The sequence below is a fragment of the Dendropsophus ebraccatus genome, chromosome 2 (assembly GCF_027789765.1).
Source record: "Dendropsophus ebraccatus isolate aDenEbr1 chromosome 2, aDenEbr1.pat, whole genome shotgun sequence".
Taxonomy (NCBI): Eukaryota; Metazoa; Chordata; class Amphibia; order Anura; family Hylidae; genus Dendropsophus; species Dendropsophus ebraccatus.
The window spans coordinates 56,775,213-56,795,181 of NC_091455.1; the positions used below are offsets into that span (position 1 = coordinate 56,775,213).

General features: G+C 45.1%; 1 protein-coding gene across 3 annotated transcripts in view; it reads left to right on the plus strand.

Moving 5' to 3' along the window:
* LYPLA1 (lysophospholipase 1) overlaps positions 1-19,969 on the plus strand; it is a 61,946-nt gene that overhangs the window by 29,588 nt on the left and 12,389 nt on the right. Inside the window, exons 1-5 of one of the 3 annotated variants that reach the window (XM_069957587.1) lie at positions 7,707-7,895; positions 10,578-10,640; positions 16,610-16,715; positions 18,005-18,092; positions 19,044-19,192. In XM_069957587.1, coding sequence (XP_069813688.1) covers positions 7,821-7,895; positions 10,578-10,640; positions 16,610-16,715; positions 18,005-18,092; positions 19,044-19,192 — 481 coding nt within the window. In that variant the 5' untranslated portion in view covers positions 7,707-7,820. Of the gene's footprint in view, positions 1-7,706; positions 7,896-10,577; positions 10,641-16,609; positions 16,716-18,004; positions 18,093-19,040; positions 19,193-19,969 lie in introns of those variants that run through there. The other 2 variants (XM_069957586.1, XM_069957588.1) reach the window with 2 other exon arrangements.

Here is a 19,969-nt window from a genome sequence, read left to right on the forward strand (position 1 = left end):
GTGTGCCTAGGGAGGGGCCTTTTAAATTTGTCTGTGTTCCTGTCCCTATAGAGACGACCGGAGCATCCTCCATTCATGGTGCTGTCATGAAGGATTCGTGGAAAGTGAATTACCGGTGAGAGTAATTTTGTATATATTTTAGGGTGTACGGCATATACTTTAATGAATTTTGGGGGGTACTGTATGAGAGTAGTTAGTAGATTTGATTATGAGGGTTGAAATAATTGATCTAACTTTATATAATTAAATGGCTTTTCCGCTGAAACCTAACTTTTCATATGTTGCTGCCCATGGTGAGACTTTGGGAATGTGCACACTACGGAATCCTGGTGGATCACCTACTGTGCATTCCACAGCTCCCCCTCACACGTGGCCGCATTCATATCTGCCTGCACCATAGACTCCATTCTATGCACAGGCAGATTCCTCTGTCCACGTGAAGAATGAATGGGTTCACTCTTCACGTGGATGGCAGAATCTTCCTGACCATAGAATGGAGTCTATAGAACAGACGGATATGCACGCGGGGGCGAGCCATGGAATCTGCAGCAGGTGATCCGCAAGAATTGTATAATATGCACACACCCTAACAATTCATTCCATACTTGTTATCTATTCAGTCTTCTTTCTTCCAGTTTTTAGCTGCCTTTCTGCTGAAGACAAAAAAAAAATGTCTGAGCTGTTCTCCCTGTCCCCCCCCCCCCTCCTTTCTGAGTATGCAGATTTAATCAATTCACTGGTAGGCTTTATCTGCAACTTTGTAGCCAGGAAGATTAATCACATCAACTTGACCTTTAAATTCACCCTTCCAGCATTACAAAAAAGCTACAAAGTTGAAGCTAAAGGCTGGTAGGGACTTGTTTACATCAGCCGTCTCAGAAGGGAGGAGGGGGAGACGGAGAAAAAAGCTCATACACATTTTTTCTTGTCTTCAGCTGAAAGAAGCAGCTCAGAACTGGAGGAAGGAGATTGAATAGATAATAATAATAATCCACAAGTATGAAAGAAATTGTTAAGCCTCATTCACACTTCCTCAAAATTTGTCTGTAATTGCGGATCCGTCCCAATGACTTGTGGTTCTGGTAGCATTGAAGTCATGACAGGCTCCCTGTAGATCCAGGGGGCTTTATCAGATGCTTGCTTTGTGATGCTTTCCTAAGTTTATAAATACCTTTACGTCACTGCCATTATAACTTTCCAAATCTAAATCATCAGTAGATGGGATATAAAGCAAGTTTTTCAATTTACATTCTTTTTTTTTTTTTTCTCATGGAAAACACGGCACTTCCTGTTTTCTGACTTTTTTCCCTCAGGAAACAGAAAACAGGAAGTCCTGTGTATCCCAGGTCATCTGAGCGCTCACAGAGAGAAGGCAGTCATGTGATTGATGGACACAGTGAGCCGTGACTCTGTACTGGCCAGAATTCTGTTTTGAGTTTAGTGTGTTTTTTTTTTCAACCAGCACAAGTCAGATAATCTGCCTTCAGGAGAATGCACCTGAATTTCTGGTAAGTTTTCTTGTTTTACACCATGATAACAGCAAAAAAAAAATGAATGTAAATTGCAAACTTGCTTTATATCACATCTACTGCTGATTTAGATTTCGAAAGTTATAACGACAGTGACACTTTAAATATGACAGAAAACAACACTTTAGGCCTAAGACTTCGAAAAAGAAAACTTTTTAGCCTTAGTATAAGAAAATATATTGCTCTGGAGAGACATGCATGCCATTAACTGTCCTGAAATCAAAACAAGCCACCATCCATGTGACAGCATACATGGCGTGTTGTGAATGCCCTCAGTGTCCCATTAAATCAAATCACAGGGATTACATAAGAGCGATGCCACAGTGCCCTAGAAATGTCTTCTGTGCTCTCACGCTGTGTCACGTGCCAGTGTCTGAGAGGATTAGGCAAAGTGAAGAAAGTGGCAATAGTACTGGATACAAACAAGGAAGGAGGCCCAGGAGGTTCTTGCATTTGAAGATTAGGCTCAAATCACAGTTTTTAATTCCAAGTTTTGACACAAACACAGGAGCAGATAATACAAAAATATACAGTGTATCTGTCTTTAAATCTTCGATCCCTAAATTGCTGTGCATTCAAGTCAATTTACCTGTGGTCTGCACATATTACAAGTACAACAATATGCCCGTAATATACACGTGTGAAACTGGATCAAGGCTGATTTTAGAATATGGAATATCTCAAATTAAAGTGTCACTGTCGTGAATTTTTTTTTTTGCAGAAATCAATAGTCCAGGCGATTTTAAGAAACTTTGTAATTGGGTTTATTATCCGAAAAATGCATTTTTATCATGAAAAAGCAGTTTGAAGCTCTCCCCCCTGTCTTCATTGTTCTCCTATGGAGAGAGCTAAAGAAAAGACCAAAACAGGACAACAAAGAGTTAATCTACAAATCCCTCACGGGATATCTCCTGTGACAGTCACCAGTGACCTGTCTGAGCTCGGATTACAGCTGTCACCCAGCTCAGTGCCTGTAATCCTCTGTTATCTGCTTTCTGCTGCCGGCTAACTCCCTCCTTCCTCCTCCCCCCTCCCCTCTCCCTAGAGCAGACTGGGTACGACTCCTGCAACAAGTCACAATTTTCAGATTTTTCAGAGTGGATGAAAAAGAGGAAGGAGGGGGGGGGGGACCTGGGAAAAGGCTTTTTACATGCAGATAATGGCAGATTTGGCTAATAAACCCAATTACAAAGTTTCTTAAAATCGCCTGGACTATTGATTTCTGCAAAAAAAAAAAAAAAATACGACAGTGACTCTTTAAGGAGAGGGAACCAGGGAGAAAGCCGGAGCTGTTATACGCACTGTACAGTTCATATATCTGCACAGGAGTATAAAAGCATTTATACTATATGGAAGAACAGACAAAGAGGAGTTCCCAAGCTCTTGTCATGCTACAAGCTGCAATGCCTTTGTGCTCCCCCTCCCATCTATGTCCCAGGTGTGAGGAGACAGTTTAGGAGCAAAGAACCCTCTTTGCATAGGAGAATAAAAGCATGTTTCTACATTTTGAAAGAACAGATAAAAGATGAAGTACCATGTACCTCCTTGACCTAACAGTTATCTAAAGGCCGTATTATAAAGGCCTGATAATCTGGGGGAACGCCATAAAAAATGCATTTGAATTTTTTCTGGCATTTTTTTACTTTGTGTGAATGATCTTTTTTGTGGTTTAGGCGTTTTTGTGTGCTGAACTTTTTTCGGCTGCCATCACATGACTTAGTTGGTGGACCACAAAAAGTGATAAAAACACCAGGGAGAAAAAAACGCCACCGTTTGCCAAAAATGTCACACCCTCAGCAGGTGTTTTGGAATAACTGCTACAGAGCCTCAAGGTTAACATCTGGCCTCTGTAAAAAAAAATAAATTGTGTTTTTCCTAGATAACATGCACAGACAGCGAGCAGGGAGCAGCAGGAGGGGCCGCCCCAATGATCCTTACGGCCTATTGAAGTCAGTGGTGGCTCCTATTACACAGAGCGATGCAATGCAGATCAGCCGACATTGTCAATGTCCGTTAATTGTGGTCTTTCGACATGTCCTATTATACTAAACGATTATCGGCCTGAGTGGTCGGTAATTGGTCATGAAAGGCCGATAATTAGAGATGAGCAAAGCAAGATTTGCTGCGAATATCGCTGTCAATTTGCTTCGTTCTGTGAAGCGAATTCACACAGATTCACATCGAACATGCTGTCTGGAGCCTCACTGGGCGGGAGAAAGGGATTAAAGGGGTTATCCAGCACTACAAAAACATGGCCACTTTTCCCCCTACTGTTGTCTCCAGTTCAGGTGCGGTTTGTAATTAAGCTCCATTTACTTCAATGGAACTGAGTTTAAAAACCCCACCCAAACTGGAGACAACAGTAGAGGGAAAGTGGCCATGTTTTTGTAGCGCTGGATAACCCCTTTAACTACAATTCCTAGCACCTGTCCAGCTGCAGGCCCCTCTGTGATGTCAGCACCTCCCCCTCTATATAAGGCGGTTCGTTTACGGAGGTGGCCAGTTAGCTGTATGTGGTGGAGAGGGGCAGCAGGCAGTTAGAGCAGATGCAGATGGAGCTGTCAACCAAGTGTCCAGTTTACCAAATAACTGGGTGCCTATAGGAATTTACTGGGACCAGTGAAGACAGTCCATATCATTCACGCACTGGGCACTGTAAACTCCTAAGTTATACTAAGTTACTGGGATCAGTGATTGGAGTATGCGCCTTACATAATAAGTGCTCACACTCCACTCCTACTGTGTTCTAAAAATGTATTTCCATTAGTAATGGGTCACTCTACGTCTACATTAAAATGAAATAAAAAATCTTTTGAAATGAAATTGAAATTGGCACTGATATTGGTGCCACTTAAACTAAATGGGGATACAAAGGGTGCCAAGCAAGGGGAGGTGAAAGGGTACTTGACGGGAGATTGGAACGTGTTAAATGGTTTATTAGAAAGTTTATATGTGTTATGCCGCTTTTCCACCAAGGTCCACTGCTGTCCATGGCTGAAATAGGATGATTGGCTGGCTGATTGCCATTTTTTTACATTGTGATTTTTCAATTTTTTACACTTTTACAAGAATGTGTTAACAAATTTGCCCTTCTGTAATAGTTCCAGTACTGTAGCTACTATGATGTGATTGTTTTATTGAAATTCGTTAGAATTCGATTCGCGAATATTAACGGGTTTGACCAAAAATTTGTGTACCTCGTGAAACTAAATTTTTGCTTGCTTCGCTCATCTCTACTGATAATTTTGTGTAATAGGGCCTTAAAGGGGTTATCCAGTGCTACAAAAACATGGCCACTTTCTTTTAGAGACAACACAACTCTTGTCTCTAGTTCAGGTGCAGTTTGCAATTAAGCTCCAGTCACTTTAATAAAACTGAGCAGCAAAACCTACACCCAAGCTAAAGACGAGTGGGGCTGTCTCTAGAAGAAAGTGGTCATGTTTTTGTAGTGCTGGATAACCCCTTTAACATGGATTCCCTTTACATGTCCACAGCTCCTCTTTGCTCAGTAGTAGATAATAAGAGGCATCGGGTAAAGGTATATCTCAGCAACCTCCAATCACCCTGGTAACACTTCTACAGCTTTCTACGATATTACCAATGGAGATATCTTTGTTGCCATATGTTCTCAGCCCTGATCACTACAGACCGTTATGGTGAATCAGACCTCTTGACCTCTCCTATATTTCCTTCTTCCTTCTTTAGGTCTCCTCCTTGTCTACGTCTGCTGCTCAGCTGCAACTATCTCGGAGGAAGTATAGCATTATGCAGCATCTTCAGGATTACGTAAGAGTCATTATTTTTTATTCTTTATACTCCTATTTAATGAAGCCCAGTGAGCAATCCAATTTCTGCAGCCACTGGTAACCAAATGCCGCATATTCGGGTTTGCACATCTCTACTGTGCACATGTTGATGATTAGATGTTTTGTTTTATTGAAACAAAGATATGCATGGATTAAGGTTTAGAAGCCCAGTACAACCATGGCCTTAGGTTATACACTGATGCAGCTGATAGGAAGGCTTAGGTAGTCTAGGATAAACCTCTCTCACTGGTGGCTTAGACTGCTGCCCTATCCTTCCCTTGTGCTCAGGCTCAGACTGACCTACAATTCACCCACAAGTTAGAACAGCCCCAGCGGGACCTTCAGTGACATCATTGTCTCATTACATGTTTGGCAATACATCAGAGAGGATGAGAGTGGTGGAAAGTAGAGATGAGCAAACAGGGTTCGAGTCCATCTGAACCTTCGGTATTTGATTAGCGGTGGCTGCTGAACTTAAAGCTCTAAGGATGTCTAGAAAACATGGATACAGCCAATGACTATCCATGGTTTCCACATAGCCTTGGGGCTTTATCCAACTTCAGCAGCCACCGGTAATCAAATGCCGAAAGTTCGGGTTTGGATCGACTTGAGCATGCTCCAGGTTCGCTCATCTCTAGTGTAAAGTATTTAGATGTGACTGCTACCTTTGAGAAGGGGGTTGGGGGTCATGAAGGCAGTCTGTGAGAGCAGGGCATGACGAGAGAAAGAGGGGCCCAAGAGGAGCAGCAAGAGGAGGCCCATAGGACCAGTGTATGAGATGGGGCGGTCTTTTGTGGCTTGGTGTCTGTATTTAAGGGTCTTGTTTGAGGTATGAATTGATTTTTGGGTTTCTTGTGGGACTCCTTTATAAGTTTGGAATGAGGCCATTATTTTGAAATAACTTCCTGCTGTGATCTATGTCCTCAGACACTATTATATCGATATGATGCCCCAGTAGCATCCTTCACTCTCTTCCCTACACGGCTATCAGGTTGTTTCTACAATAAAGTTGGATTGCAAGATAAAAGGTTAGTGCCTCAAACTGTTTTTTCTCTTCATTATATACTTTATTATCTGGTGGTTGCACCATATCACTGAGCACAACCTACCACCAACATTGTGACAAGACGTCACCCAAGCTTTCTGTATTTAGTGTGTGCATCCGATGTGGCCAGAGTACATATGCAGATCTATGTTGTCTCTCATTGTTAAAGTGTACCTCTCATTTGTAAAAAGTTTTACGTGTCATAGAGACTTACCATCAAAATAGAGGTCCAACAGCAGCGGTCACAAATGTGTGCAGAGAATGCCTTCCGCTGTAGTGGAAATGGACTACATGCCGGAGGGTTTCCAATACCAAGTGGAGGCCATATAACTTCCCAAAAAGACTTGGTCCCACAGCATCCAGTAGTGGAGATTTGGTGAAATTTATTCAGACATCATACGTGAACAATGTCTGAATAAATGTCACCATATCTCCACTACTGGATGCTGTCGGACCAAGTCTTTTTGTCATGTTTTTTATTGACCCGGGACTGAGTGTTCAGGACGTACCGATTGTGAGAACAAGCAGGAGAGTACTGCACTGCACCACCACAGGTACACTTTAAAATATTCACCACAGAACTAAGAACCTGCATGGTATGGTGCAGCATGGACCCATCTATATTATGCTCTTGGATACATGTTTTTCTAGTTGTCGCCTTTGGCCGATGTACTATGGACACGTTGTGTGTTTTTATGGGACTTTGCCTGCATTCACATTCTGAGTTTTTGTTTTTTAACCCTTTTAGGCAGCGTTGACATCTTCGAAGGAGACCCGGCCGTAGATTTCCTTGTACTTATCGTAAGGAATAGTCATCATAGAGCTTTGCTTGCCGCCAAGATGACAGACAGGACAGGCAGCACTGGTGGTGGCCAGGCATTGGGTATGGCACTCCTGGCACTGGTTTATCTTTCTACTATAGAATAAAACACCATTTTTGACCAGCTGTGTACTCTGCCTTGGTGCCAGGAAAAGCAAACAGAAGCCAGAGCGAAGAGCAGAAGGATAGAAGCCATGATCCCAGTGTGAACACCACCCAAGTCATTTATCCTAAATGCAGCTTATTTCCAATAATAAAAAAGTTATAATACAATGTAGGAAAACGCTGCGATTTCTCGGAGGTACCAGCACAGCCCCATTCCGCAGATAGGAGCAGGCGCACCGCCCTTCCACCTCCAGCCGCTAGGTGTCGCACTGTTCTATGAGACTACACAAACGTTAGGTGAGTTGGGGAGGAGCTGACGTGAGACTCCATGGTGCCGTAACAGGAAGAGGCGGGGCTCGCGCTCAATGACAACATTGTGGCTTCGCTTTGCAGCAGTGTCGGGAGCAGCTTCCGGCCGGGGTGTGTGGAGGACGCTGTAAGCGGGAAAGTACCTCTTATTCCAAGCGTTGGTATTGCAGATCCGTGGTGTCCGTGGAGCAGGGGAGAGAGCCAACATGAGCGCGGCCGGCGGGGAGGAGATCATCCGTATCGCTAAGAAGATGGAGCGGATGGTGCAGAAGAAGAACACGGTGAGTGCTGCTCACTGTACCCGGTGTGTGAGGGGACGCTGGCTGCCGGGGAGGCTGTGCAGGCACCGTGCGGGCGGATGGGCACGTCCTGCGGACCGGGGGGCTCATCTACATACAGGAGCACACGTGACCCAGCTACCCACATACATCCTACTCGTCTCCACTCATCCTGCATCACTGGGTTACAGGGCTGCTCGGCCATTGCTGGTACCGGTGGTGCACCTGCACGTTGCTGGTATCGGTGGTGCACCTGCACGTTGCTGGTATCGGTGGTGCACCTGCACGTTGCTGGTATTGGTGGTGCACCTGCACGTTGCTGGTACCGGTGGTGCACCTGCACATTGCTGGTATCGGTGGTGCACCTGCACGTTGCTGATATCGGTGGTGCACCTGCACGTTGCTGGTATCGGTGGTGCACCTGCACGTTGCTGATATCGGTGGTGCACCTGCACGTTGCTGGTATCGGTGGTGCACCTGCACGTTGCTGGTACCGGTGGTGCACCTGCACGTTGCTGGTACCGGTGGTCACCTGCACGTTGCTGGTACCGGTGGTGCACCTGCACGTTGCTGGTACCGGTGGTGCACCTGCACGTTGCTGGTATCGGTGGTGCACCTGCACGTTGCTGGTACCGGTGGTGCACCTGCACGTTGCTGGTATCGGTGGTGCACCTGCACGTTGCTGGTATCGGTGGTGCACCTGCACGTTGCTGATATCGGTGGTGCACCTGCACGTTGCTGATATCGGTGGTGCGCCTGCACGTTGCTGGTATCGGTGGTGCGCCTGCACGTTGCTGGTACCGGTGGTGCGCCTGCACGTTGCTGGTACCGGTGGTGCGCCTGCACGTTGCTGGTACCGGTGGTGCGCCTGCACGTTGCTGGTACCGGTGGTGCGCCTGCACGTTGCTGGTACCGGTGGTGCGCCTGCACGTTGCTGGTACCGGTGGTGCGCCTGCACGTTGCTGGTACCGGTGGTGCGCCTGCACGTTGCTGGTACCGGTGGTGCGCCTGCACGTTGCTGGTACCGGTGGTGCGCCTGCACGTTGCTGGTACCGGTGGTGCGCCTGCACGTTGCTGGTACCGGTGGTGCGCCTGCACGTTGCTGGTACCGGTGGTGCGCCTGCACGTTGCTGGTATCGGTGGTGCGCCTGCACGTTGCTGGTATCGGTGGTGCGCCTGCACGTTGCTGGTATCGGTGGTGCGCCTGCACGTTGCTGGTATCGGTGGTGCGCCTGCACGTTGCTGGTATCGGTGGTGCGCCTGCACGTTGCTGGTATCGGTGGTGCGCCTGCACGTTGCTGGTATCGGTGGTGCGCCTGCATATAGCAATGTGTGGGGCAGATCAGGCATTGCTGGTAATGGTTGTGTGCCTGTATGTTGCTGTGTGTATGGGGGGGAATTAGTCATTGCTGATATCAATAATGCACCTGCACACGTGTGTGTGTGTGTGTGTGTGTCATCAGTCACTGCTGGCATCGGTAGTGCACCTGCACGTTGCTGGCGTTGGTGGTGCACCTGCACGTTGCTGTGTGTGAGGGCAGATCAGCCATTGCTGGTATTGTTAGTGCTTATGCACGTTGCTGCACAGGCTGCTGTATGTGAGGAGTTTAGGCTTCTAGTGTTGCTGAAGGAGACAATGTCTTGATATTTGATAGATAATTATTCTCCTGCTTAGGACTGTTTGTGGCAGTAAGGCTCAGTTCACACTCTCTGTATTTATGCAGGACTATATCACCATTCTCTATCAGACCACTATGGTGACCTACCTTATTGTACCTTGGTTTATGTCTGGACACGTGTCAGAGCTGTCATGCCACTGTGAATTCACCCTGAACATACAGCAGTCTCCAGCACAATAAAGCCCAGATGGAATATAGAGTGTGCTGCGCTTGTGCTCTATTCACTCTCTATGGGGCGTCCGTGCACTACAGAACTCTCTGCTCGGATCCCACTAACTGGCTTGCATAGGGCATAATTACATAAGATGGGGGAACTTGTTAAAGTTAATCTGTCAGTTACAATTCCATTTCAACACTGATGACGCTATTAGGTAGGTGTTATGTCAAGGAGACATTCATATGTCTGTCTCCAATTTCATACCATAGAAAAAGGCTTGTGTTTTTCTATGCAAAGTGTCCAAGTGTTCAGTCTGTCTCTTGACATAACGGCTATCCAACATTGTAAGCAGTCTGGAAAGATTCACTTTAAGTTAATAAATTTACCTACAGGTATACCCTCTTTAAAATCATTCTGTAACAAACTGAAAAGTAACAAAGTCACAAACAAAAATTAGTTGCACTATCCGTTTACAATGTATCTCACATAGTGCACTGCCTAGTAAATGTCGCCTCTGCACCTTACCTAGAGCTCTCACCATCAATGTATGTGGGCAGTTAACCCTCTAAAATGGTACCTGCAAACACCTCTGATCTCTGGCTTACGTTTTAGGCTGCAGTCTGTTCTTCACTACTGTAGAGCACAGCACTGTGGTCTTTTATCTTCAGATGACGGAGCCCGGACTCTATGTAATCGAGCACAGTTTTTTGTTATTTTTTACATGCTGATGCCTTCAGGATGTGTTTTTTTTTCTCTTCATTGTATGACAGTCTGTTATGCTTATTTGTGGCCATTTCTGTATATTTGTATTCATTAGTGATGTAATATGTGTTTTCTTTCCTCCTATAGGCTGGAGCGTTAGATTTACTTAAAGAGCTTAAAAACCTTCCAATGACTTTGGAACTTCTTCAGGTAAGTTTCTGAAGAGCAACGATGCATATACACATAAATCCACTGACATGTACACTCTGGCAGAGCGACAAAACCTTTCTCACATTTAGAAAGTGAATATGAATTATTTTGTATGAAATGGATGTAATTACAATGAGAAGCGCTGTTGTTTTGCTCAGGACTGTCACTCATGATATTCTGTATCATACTAGTTTCAGTTCAAGGGAAGTTTCACTTTAAGTGTAAGGGATTTTTCATTCATGCACTCACAACAGCCATGGTCTGCATGCAGCTATATTTTCAGTGAGCATCATCATGGGTGTAGGCAAATAGAATAGGACCTGTATATAATACTCTGAAGGTATACGGCTGTTATCTTGACAGATTTAGGGAGGGAGAGTGTAATATGCATGGACAAAATTGGGCCTGAGTTCTTCAACCTCTATTTGAAAACCCCTTTATGTGAGAGACCGTCATTGACATTGATATCTCCTTTGGGTTCATGATGCCAATGTGAGCGCAGCCTGTGAAACTGGCCCTTTAAAAAAAAAAAAAAAGGGCAGGGAGCATAGTCTATCCTGCGTCTTAAGGTCCTTTTGTTGGCCGTACCTGCCCCTTGCAGCGTATAAGGCTCTCCCTACTGTCCACCGACAGATGATAGTGGAGATAGGAGTGTAGCGTCGTGGAAAATCACTGCCTGACCACTTTGTTCTCAGAGGGATAAGCCCTGAAAGGGCGTTACTTTCAAGAGGCGGGACAGTTGTCCACAACTTTATGGGTGATGAGAAGGAAGCCTTGATTTATCTTTCAGACACAATGTGGACCATCTGTCAGTGTCAGGATGCATGCATACAGTCCAGGCTCACTCCTGCACATAACACTGTCTAAGGCTAGGTTCACACTGCATTTTTGCAATCCATTTTTTGCAGCAAAAAAAAAAAATGCACTTGTGTGCATCAGTTTTGATCCGTTTTTCCATCATCTTCCATTATAATAATAAAAAAAAATCAGGTTTTTTTTGACTGACACAAAAGTAGTGTCAGCACTACTTTTGTGTCCGTCAAAAAAAGCGGATCCGGTTTTTTATAATGTAAAAACGTATGCACACAAATGCATTCGTTTTTTGAAAAAAAAATAAAAGATGGGGAAAAAAAACGCAGTGTGAACATAGCCTTAGCCCTGACAGGGCATTATTTATTTCTCATGATGGATGATTGGAGAGAAGTGCAAAATACTTTTTTTTGTGCTCCCACTTCTTTAGAGACACTTCCAAGTATTTTTTGTTTCTTTATATATGAACAATCTATATTTGATTGTATTTTATTTCCTTTAAAATGAGTAGGTAGTTAAATTAATACTAATCTGTAAGGTATTTCTATGGGCATTAGTTCCAGGTCCGATGCCGTCAGCTGCTCCATATTATGCCTCTGGATTGTGTATGTCATGTAGGAGACAGAGCATCCTGCTGTGTGTCCTGTGTTAGTACTGAGCAGCTGACAGCCAGGAACACAGCTCCACTGTATCTCCCATCATTGTTTAGCAGGGAGCATAACTTTCTGTTATGTAAATATTTACTTGGCTTCAATATCGCCTGCTTGTATAGCACAGGGCATTGGCTTGTTTTGCCAAAGAGTGTGAGATGGCTGATTTAAAAAAAAAAAAAAAAACGTTGTTCCAGCCCCCCCCCCCCCCCCCAACCTTTCCCACTTATTTGGTGTTAACTACAGCCAGTAAGTCCTGTGTTGTGTATACGGGAGACACCATTGCAGTTAGAGACATATCTATAGTAGCAATACCGCAAGTAAGCAGAGTCTTATATACAGACTTCTAATAAATCTTGGATCATCTATTTTGGATGGTAAAATTGGGTGTGTCTTGGTGTGCAAATGTGTTTGTACTCATTTATGTGTGCATTTGCAGAGGTACTGTATGTGATGTGTATAATGAGCTGGTGTATTAATGCTTGATTATAGGAGATAGATATTAGTGTGTGTCTAGGGCTATTAATAGGGATGAGTTAATTTACAGTACTAGCGAAGTGCTTTGTTAACTCGGTGGTCAGCTTATCAGCCGGCTGCCTTTTAACTCTGTGCCACTCTGTTCCAGGTACTGGGAAAAGCTGAATCCAGTCCTGAGAAACTTCTCACTGTTTCCTACGACTGGATCTAGCTTTTCCCAGTACCCGAAGCAGAGCGGCACAGAGTTCCCAGGCAGTCGGCTGATAGCTGACCGCCAAGCTAACAAAGTGCTTCACTAGTACTGTAAATTCACTCATCCCTAGCTGTAATAGGTTGCTATTGATAAGTCACAGAAGGCTATGACCACACAGAAAAATATTTATTACATAAAATGATACTTAGCTGCAGTTACAGGTGGTACAGATGCAGAGTTGTTCCGTCCACAATGAAATGGTGAACCCCATTGTATATTATGCTCTAATATACACCCATCTCCTTCGATGACCAACCAGGGTGGTGCTGGACACCTTACATGGTCCCAGCTGAGGCTGACGAGAGGATACATACCCCTGGCTTTTATAGCAAGTTTGGGGGGGGGGGGGGGAGAGTGTGCTTCTAGAAATGTCTATGAAGACCACAGATGACCAAGAATGGAAGTTTCCCAGGCCCTGTACATATTTATCAATCACCAGTGGTACACTGTTTGACAATTATAGCTACAAGGTTTTGACAGCTGTACAACAACAGCAACAACACAAACAACAACTGTATCCTCTAATGTTTACTTTATTGGGGGGGGTTTATGGCTGAACACTTGACATAACAATGCTGGTTCCCATACCCATAGCCAAATACAAACCAATCCCACCTACACAGCCAGCTAAGATATATATCTATATATCTTTTATAACAAATAAGACCTTAAAACAATACATTCCTTCCTATCGCATCAATAAGACACTTACGTTTTCTGAAACCCGAGCTGTCACTTTGACATTCTTCTAGTCCCCACCTAATTATAATGAGACGACCTACAGCAATATAGTTTACCCTGGTATTCAGCTGTTTTTGTCCTGGATGCTGTCTGTCTGTAGAACTGAAAGTTTTAGGCTGCATTCCCACGTTCTGTGTTCCTTACGGAACACGGATGTGGAATGCCTGTAACGGGCTCTCCCCCACCCAGGCAACATCTGTAATTAGATGCTAAGAGCAGGGGAACTGTACAGATATGTGCCGCTCTGTAATGAATCAGTTGTGCGGCGCCGTCATTACAGAGCGGCGCATATCTGTACAGTTCCCCCGCTCCCAGCATCTTAATATAGATGCTGCCAAGCCAGGGGAAAGTGCGTTACAGGCATTCCACGTCCATGGAACATGGGAATGCAGCCTAAGTATTTATTTTTTACTGCCAAAAAAAACCCTGCAAAACTAAATTCTAAACATTGATTTTTCTCAAGAAATAATTGTATTCTATCTATCTGAAAGAGGTGTCCCTTTAAAAATGGGTTTAAACCTCTCTGGTTTGTGTGGTTGTTGATTTTTTTTTGTTTGTTCTATACCTGCTGATGGCGTATTTGTATGTACGTGATTTGTTTTAGCTAGGACTTTACTGTCGCTGTACTCACTGCAGTCATACATAATATAAGGAAGATAATGCTCCTCATTCTTAAAAGACCGAAATTGCCTGTTTTTTTTTCCAGCCGCACTTAATATCATACCAGCTGTGATTTAGAGGTTTACTATTGTGTGATGATCACTGCTGAGTGTGATGATCACTGCTGAGTGTATCATAAGGAGCTCACATGCTTTATGTAAACTCTACATGGAATACAGTTTGCACCACCACAGAGTAACACAGATGCACAATAGGTTCAGAGATGCGGCTTTGACACAAGCTGCACTTGTCACATTGCTGTTTAGTTGCTTGTTTAATCTAGATATATTAGAATTATTGGTGGCAATGCATAGTTTACTCGTGATTGTATGTTCTCCTACAATAGGTTATAATCCTGTCAGGATTTACTCTCCTGCTTTTCTCTCCTGCTCAAAATCCTATAAACCTATGTAACAGTGCTCTACCTCTTCCCTATTCTTCTGTCAGGTAACAGCAGATATCACTTGGCAGGTTTACTTTTAAGTGATCCGAAACTTTTATAGTCACATGTCACAGACTGTGTTTAATGTTGCTCCAGGTGCTGAGACCCCCCTTACACATGAACAAAGGGGCAGATGTGCTCAGTTGAGCATTGTGCCCCTTTGTTTCTGCCTCCTGACTACATGCAGAGTTTTGCTGAAAGTTTAGGAACTATTTAAAGTGTCACTGTCATTTGGATGCAAAAAAAATCAAACTTTCTTACCTATTAGTTTGCCCCCTGTAGAGCCTACACTTCAAATTTGGCGCCATTCTGCCGTTCCTAAGTCGAGATATAGCCCAATTTGTGCTGCTCAATGATGTGCAGTTTGTTCTTCTGGAGGGGGCGTGCCGGCCCTTTGAAGACGTCAGCTGATGCTGAACAGGAGACTCTGGTTCTCGGAAGCGAGCACGGCCAGCCAGCCCCAAGTAAATGATCTTTAGCCAATTAGCTGTCAGCAACGCTGTAGAACCTTCCCCTGCTTGTGCAAGGGATTTTACATGGGGACCACAATGCAGCCCCTGCCTCCCTCCACACCCAATCCTACTTCATATAGCTGTACAGCTGTGGTCCCTGTGCTATGTCTGCAGCAGCTTACCGTCTCCCTCCATCCTGTGCTCTGTCCATATGGCTGCTTGATTACATCCACCCCCGGCCATCCCTGCACTTGATGTCCCCCTCCCTCCCTGTGCTGTGTCTGCGTCCTCCTAACTCCCTCCGTCCCCGGTAGATGCCCACTATCCCTGCGCTCTGTCTCTGGCCACCTAATATCTCCCTCCGTCCCCGGTCCACGTCCGCTCAATATCTCCCCTCTGTTTCTGCACTTGTTGCCTCCCTCCCTGTGCTCTGCTTCCTAACTCCCTCCGTCCCCGGTTCGGGCCTCTCCCCCGCCATCCCTGTGCTTTATGCCTCTTTGCCTGTGATATGTCTCTGTGTGTGGCTGCTAACTATCTCCCTCCATCCCCGTGCTCTGTTAATATGGCCGCTGACTGAGAACGGTAATGGAGGGACATGGTTAGCAGCCACACACAGAGACATATCACAGGGAAAGAGGCATAAAGCACAGGGATGGCGGGGGAGAGGCCCGAACCGGGGACGGAGGGTGTTAGGACGCAGAGCACAGGGAGGGAGGCAACAAGTGCAGAAACGTGGGGGAGACATTGAGCAGACGTGGACCGGGGACGGAGGGAGATATTAGGTGGCCAGAGACAGAGCGCAGGGATAGTGGGCATCTACCAGGGACGGAGGGAGATAGGAGGACGCAGACACAGCACAGGATGGAGGGAGACAGTAAGCTGCCGCAGACATAAACATAGGACAGGGAAGGAGGAAAAGGCGGTCCTTCCCTACAGTCTGTGAACGCGCAGGCCTGCGCAGTTCACAGACTTGTATGTGGGAGCGCGCTCCTGTAGGCAATCAATCAAATGACCGCCTCACACGAGAACGCGCAGGGGGGAGGGACTGTAAGCAATCTCGACTATTTTTTCTAACTGAATCAGTCGAGATTTTTAGATTTCGACCAGTGGAGGCTAAAAATAAGAAAAAGCACCCCTGGTGGATAAATGTATAGCTATGAATTAGAGGGTGATAACATGAATATAAATAAATGAAATAAATTAGAAAAAGTCTTAGAATCGTTTTATCTATTAGTTTAGAAAAAAAAATTATTACGACAGTGACACTTTAAGGTCCACAAAAGCGAAGTGTGAAGTCAAGTTTGGTTTAAGCCACCTAGTCTAAACTTTAAAGTAAAGTAAACTTTAGTAGAAAAATCCTTGCTTGTACTTTGTCTTGCACATTCGTTCTCTAGTATTTAACCTAGTAGGTCTTGATTTTTTTTTTTAGCTGTTTCAATTCTTGAATGTGATCAAGTAAACTTTAATTTTTGTGTTCTTTATAGTCTACCCGAATTGGAATGTCTGTAAATGCCATCCGTAAGCAAAGCTCAGATGAGGACGTAACATCGCTGGCCAAATCGCTCATTAAGTCCTGGAAAAAACTCCTCGGTAACAGAAACTCGCTTTTATATGTACTATTTGGCTCCTAGATATGGACTAATGTTAAAAGCAGATATTGCAGCATCTTTTTCTTACAGTAAAGAGTCACTGTAATTAGACAAACTTTTGACATATCACAGAGACTTGTCAAAGGTTTTTATCGCTCGGGGTCTGAGTGTTCAGACCGCGAGCGATCAGGAGAGCGAGTCGGGAGACGTCCGCACTGCTGTGCATTCCTCTTTCTTTTCTGTGTCCTTGGGACTTAAAGGGAACCAATCACGCCGAAATTGCCCCCATTGATAAGGAAACGTGCTGGTACATCAGCCAGCACGCTTCCCAAACATCCCCCCCCCCTCCGTCCCCTCCTTTATTACCCCGTAATCTTACTTTTGTGATGTCCCGCGCCGTATGCTAATCAGCCCCAAGTAGTCAAGGTGGGCTGAACTAGTCAAGGTGGGCTGAACGAGTCACGGTCCCGGGCGCTGTAATCACGCCCAGAGGGGCGTGATTCAAAGACCTGCGCTCCGCCGACGTCATCTCTGGCTCGCGTTCACGTCGGCGGCGCGCCGCGTCTTTCGCATGCCGCGCATGCGCAGTACGGCGGGAGAAGACGCTGACGTACTGCGTGTGCGCGGCGTGCGGATGACGTTGTCGCACCGCCGTCTTAGAGCGCAAGCGTTGCCGACGTCTTCCGCACGCTGCGCACGCGCAGTACGTCAGCGTCTTCTCCCGCCGTACTGCGCATGTGCGGCATGCGAAAGACGCGGCGTGCCGCCGACGTGAACACGGGCCAGAGATGACGTCGGCGGAGCGCAGGTCTTTGAATCACGCCCCTCTGGGCGTGATTACAGCGCCCGGGACCGTGACTAGTTCAGCCCACCTTGACTAGTTCAGCCCACCTTGACTACTTGGGGCTGATTAGCATACGGCGCAGGACATCACAAAAGTAAGATTACGGGGTAATAAAGGAGGGGACAGGGGGATGTTTGGGAAGCGTGCTGGCTGATGTACCAGCACGTGTCCTTATCAATGGGGGCAATTTCGGCGTGATTGGTTCCCTTTAAGTGGCCCCATAGGCTTACATTTTGCAGCTGTCCAGGTCATGTAAGACAGAGCCAGAGGAGAATGCACTGCACACAGACCTGGCTTGTTCTCCTGATCAGTCATTGTCTAAACTTTTTCTAATTACAGATACATTTTATTTTTTTTTGCAGTTACATATTTTCTTTATACCTTGTGATTACATACCTGTTATAAGGAACTCAACATTTGTAAGTAGCCTATTTTGTAATATCTAGATGGCCCATCAGCTGAAAAAGAAGCAGAGGAAAAGAAAAAAGAGCAGCCCCCTCCTGCACAAAACAGTCCTGAAGCAAAGGAAGAGAGGTATTCTACCATTACTGCAGTTTACGGTGATATCCAGGATTGTTTTTAGATAAATGTTTCATCCAAAACTTTAAAAGAATTGGGACAATTGAGACAATAGTTCTTGTCTTCAGCTCTTGGAAGGGTTCTCAAAGAATTGTGTATCTGTGGGCAGGGACTGTCTGCATAGGCCAGCATCTTATAATGATTCAGCAATGTTCACTGACACTTCTGAACAAGGTGACATCCTGCCTACAACCTAGAAATATGTTTGGTGGATGGAAAAGTGTTCTTTGTATACATGAGAATGTCCAGACATTCACAATGACATTGCCAAACATTATAGTCATCTGCTCAGAGTTAGCGATATATATATGACCATATCAACTAAAGAAAAAATTGCAGAACTAATACGTGAATAAAACATATTTCTTTATTTAAATCAATAAGAAGTTACATAATTATCACCATGAGATACACAGAAGTAAAATAGGAATGAGAAATAAAATAGCCAAACACAGAAAGGAAGGGGGTGAGCACTGGCTACCAAACTGACATCTTACCACTCTACAGCACAGCAAGCCCGACATACGTTTCGCTCACTTCATCAGGAGATTCTGATGAAGTGAGCGAAACGTATGTCGGGCTCGCTGTGCTGTAGAGTGGTAAGATGTCAGTTTGGTAGCCAGTGCTCACCCCCTTCCTTTCTGTGTTGGGCTATTTTATTTCTCATTCCTTCTGTTTATAATTTGGGCTTGTACTTATTGTTTGCTGGGCAAATTAGTAGGTTTATTTTTATTCCACTATATACACTTGTGTTTGCCCTGTATGTTGGCCTTGCACATACAGGAGGTTATCTACAGGAGGTTAATTTGAATTGCAAACAAATTATTTTGTGGCAGACTTTTTGGGGGGGTTTCTGTCTTCGATAATATGACAAGTAACCCTTTTTCTCACTGCTATCCCCAGCAGCAGTTCCAGCAGTAGTTCTAGTGGGCGGAAAGAAGATTGTGCGGCTCCCTCTGAAACCTTCATCACGTCTTTTCCTCGCGCTCCCAGTACATCGGACCCCGTCAGAATCAAGTGTAGAGAATTACTTGCCACAGCTCTTAAAACAGGAGGTGAGTATTGTAAAGACGTGTATAGTGTTAGAAAGCCAAAAGTAGTTAAAGTGACCCTGTACCCACAATCTGCCCACCCCAAACTACTTGTACCTTCGGATAGCTGCTTTTAATCCAAGATCTGTCCTGGGGTCTGTTCGGCAGGTGATGCAGTTATTGTCCTAAAAAACAACTTTTAAACTTGCAGCCCGTGCCAAACTGGCGTGGCCTAGAGTGACTATGCATTAGGCTGGCACAACCTCTGTCCCTCCTCCCTGCCCTCTTCATCATTAGGAATGCCCTATGCAGGTATTTTCCTATTCATCAGCTGTGAGAACACTGCACATGGGCTGGATCGTTAAGGCCAGTGGCATTCCTAATGATGAAGAGGTTGGGCAGGAGGGACGGAGGGGTGGTGCAAGGTTTGGGCACAGATACTCTAGGCCATTGCAGTTTGGCACAGGGCTGCAAGTTTAAAAGTTGTAGGACAATAACTGCATCACCTGCCGAACGGACCCCAGGAGAAATCTTGGATTAAAAGCAGCTATCTGAAGGTACAAGCGGTTTGGGGGGGACAGATTGTGGGTACAGAGTAACTTTAATCAAGGAGTTTTCCCACTGTAGATATTTATGGCATATCCACTTATGTGGCCACCAGATCATGAATCTGGTGGCTAATTCACCAGATGGCATGGGAGTCAGTAATCTTATTTTAGAGTCAGGTGCAATTCCTAAAGGGGTGCCCCACATCTATCAGGCATTTCTTGTAGGTATACCATAACTGTCTAAGCTTTGAAT